Source organism: Phycodurus eques, chromosome 7, assembly GCF_024500275.1.
Source record: "Phycodurus eques isolate BA_2022a chromosome 7, UOR_Pequ_1.1, whole genome shotgun sequence".
In the NCBI taxonomy this organism is placed as follows: Eukaryota; Metazoa; Chordata; class Actinopteri; order Syngnathiformes; family Syngnathidae; genus Phycodurus; species Phycodurus eques.
In genome coordinates, this window is record NC_084531.1 from 6598273 (window position 1) to 6601441 (window position 3169).

Genomic DNA, 3169 nt, shown 5'->3' on the forward strand with positions numbered 1-3169 from the left:
ATCATTGTCCTGCAAAAAAAATATATATATATATATATATATATCTTCTAAAATTATTGTAATGCAATACGTTTACAATCGGCCCTTTTGTGGTTAACGTGAGACACAAAATAAATAAAAACGATTTCTGCAGCAACGGGCTAATAATAATGCAGGTAATGATCATATGAAACAATATACCGTCAAAAATCACGCTGAGTTTTGAGACGCTTGCAAAATGCATGTTCATTGCGAACTACAGTGAATGGCTTTAATGAAGTAGATTGTTGCAGTAACGTGTTGTTCAATTGAGTGAAACTGGAGGCGGAACTCTCAAGTGCACAAATCACGAGGCACTACGTCGTTCGGCAGAGAAGAGTGCGCGAACGCAGCCTGAGTGTGGACGTGGGGGGGGGGGGACGAGGAAAGGGTTGGGCTTACTGAGTCACATATCACAACTGGAGTTGCGCCTCGGTCATAAACCAAATTGGTGAGGGGGAAAAAAAGAGAAAAAAGAGTTAAGAAGGTCCTCGTGTGCGGCCACCTACAGAGCCGCAAAAAGTAAGACGTCTCCGTGCATCCGTTGCTGCTCTGTCTCCTCATCACCACGGAAGCATCGGGAGACGAGCACGTTGCTTTTTCGACTTTGGGACTGGAGCGCTTTTGTTTGGCTGGGAAATGATGGCCACTTACCAAAACCCGGACGCCGACGCAATGGCATTGATGATCCACGATAGCAACACCTCCAAGGAGAAAGAGCGGCCAAAAGAGGAGCCCGTCCAGGAAAAAGTCGCCGAGAAGCCGGATCCGTCTCAGAAGCCTCCCTACTCCTATGTGGCCCTCATTGCCATGGCGATCCGAGAAAGCTCCGAGAAGCGTCTCACCCTGTCTGGTATTTACCAGTACATCATTAGTAAGTTTCCGTTCTATGAGAAAAACAAAAAGGGCTGGCAGAACAGTATCCGGCACAACCTGAGTCTCAACGAGTGCTTCATCAAGGTTCCGCGGGAGGGCGGCGGGGAAAGGAAGGGCAACTACTGGACTCTTGACCCGGCCTGCGAGGACATGTTCGAGAAGGGCAACTACCGGAGGCGCCGTCGAATGAAGCGCCCGTTCAGGCCGCCGCCCACGCACTTCCAGCCCGGGAAGTCCCTCTTCGGAGGGGACGGTTACGGCTACCTGTCCCCACCCAAGTACCTGCAGTCCAGCTTCATGAATAATTCGTGGTCGCTGGGCCAGCCGCCCACCCCGATGTCGTACACTTCCTGTCAGATGGCCAGCGGCAACGTGAGCCCGGTCAAGGCTCTGTCCGCCCCCGCCTCCTACAACCCCTACTCGCGGGTGCAGAGCATGGCGCTCCCGGCTATGGTGAACTCTTACAACGGCATGAGCCACCATCACCACCCGGGCCACCCCCACCACTCCCAGCAGCTGAGCCCGGCCACCGCCGCGCCGCCCCCGGTCTCGTCCGGCAACGGAGCCGGCCTGCAGTTCGCTTGCTCCCGCCAGCCTGCGGAGCTGTCCATGATGCACTGCTCGTACTGGGAACACGAAAGCAAACACTCGGCCTTGCACACGAGGATTGATATTTAAATGTGACTTGTTCCTGTGATTTTGATTTTGATGGGTTTCTTTGTTTGTTTGGTTGTTTTTTTTTTTTGGTTTTGGTTTTTTTGACCATGTTCGGTTGCAGCCATGCAGTGGAGGTGCCGATGTTGACAAACCGGAGTCCCGGTGTAAACGGGGTCACCGAGGCGCATCAGGTAGCGCAACATTTATCATCGAACTGTCTGTTGATGACTTCGCTGTGTACAACTAAATTTATATTTCCACGGAGAAATGATTGTGGAACTGTGACAGTGCGTACTTCTCAACTTTACGCACGGCTTCACTCAAAAGCCAAGCCAAAATATAAAGTTGAATCTCAACTTCAGCCTTCTAAAAACTTTGACTGAGCCAAGCTTGGATGGTTGTAAATCTTTAGGTGGGGGAAAAAAAAAAAAAAAAAAAAAGATTTATCGTCACGAAGACAATTCAGGGTGTTCCATGTTACATGTTGTTGTTGTTGTGTCCCCCCCCCCCCCCCACATATTAATTTCCAACAACATGAAATGGGCCAGGACCAGGTTTTGCATGTCCTTTAAAAAAAAAAAAAAAAAAAAAAAAAAAATTACGTGATACTGTATATTGTTTCATTCATCTTGGGGCCATGTTTAAGTTTAATTAGCACTTTTCCATATTTTCTAGATTTGTGAATTTCTTAATAAACATGTATTTCCTAAAAGACTTAAGTGTTCATGAAGCAATCTCTTTTAAACGCTAATAGTGGGAGCCAATGTTGATGAATGAATGTCTGAAAATATTTAACGTTTACAAATGGAACATTATTATTTTTTTTTTTATCTCTACTTTAACTTTATACTAACTGCGAAATTGAATCAAACGGAGGCAGTGTCTTTTATATATTTAAATGTATCTGTAGGCAAATCATGTGCTAGTTTTCCTGTCTTTAGCTTCGGATTTTCATAGTATTAAAAAAAATGAAAAATATATAATCACAATAGCAAAACTAACAATTTAATGTAATTAGTTTATTTTAATGTTTGATAAATAAAATAAATGTCAATGGCTTGCTTACATTTTCAACCTGCTAAATAAGGTTACCAAAAATACCTGCTTTTGGCCTTGAAACATGAGGTTGATTTTGACTCCAGAGAAAATCAGGTTACACAAAATTAATATATTACTGCGCATTCTTTTTACAAAAAAATAATAATAATAAGACAAATGACAAAACATGCATTGGTTTTCAACCTTTTTTATTTTAGAAACACCAATGACAATCATATTGTGATGTTACCGGAAAACCAAAAGCATATTAATCCCAAGAGAAAGGAAATGTTACTGCAAGTCATGAACCAATAATAATAATAATAATTCATTTTTCTTTAAAGTTCCTTCTCTCTGGATAGTGGGCATGGGTTGAACGTATTAAAGTATTACAGCGAAATTCACGCAGAGAACTCATTTCCTCTGGGTCTATTTTTGTGTGACAAAGTATAAAATCACTCACACGATTATTATTGTGACAGCAGCAGAATAAACTGATATATGGCGCAACAACTTCAAACGCAATGACGTTATGATCATATTTCATAAGAAGAATGGTTGTGTTTGGCACGTTTGCTGT

The 3169-nt window shown here is 43.4% G+C and overlaps 1 protein-coding gene across 1 annotated transcript; it reads left to right on the forward strand.

Moving 5' to 3' along the window:
- The first annotated feature begins 376 nt into the window (after window positions 1-376).
- Window positions 377-2201, forward strand: foxl2a (forkhead box L2a). Its single transcript, XM_061681392.1, has one exon. The coding sequence runs from the start codon at window positions 658-660 to the stop codon at window positions 1570-1572; it is 915 nt and encodes a 304-aa protein (XP_061537376.1). The 5' UTR covers window positions 377-657; the 3' UTR covers window positions 1573-2201.
- The last annotated feature ends 968 nt before the right edge of the window (window positions 2202-3169 follow it).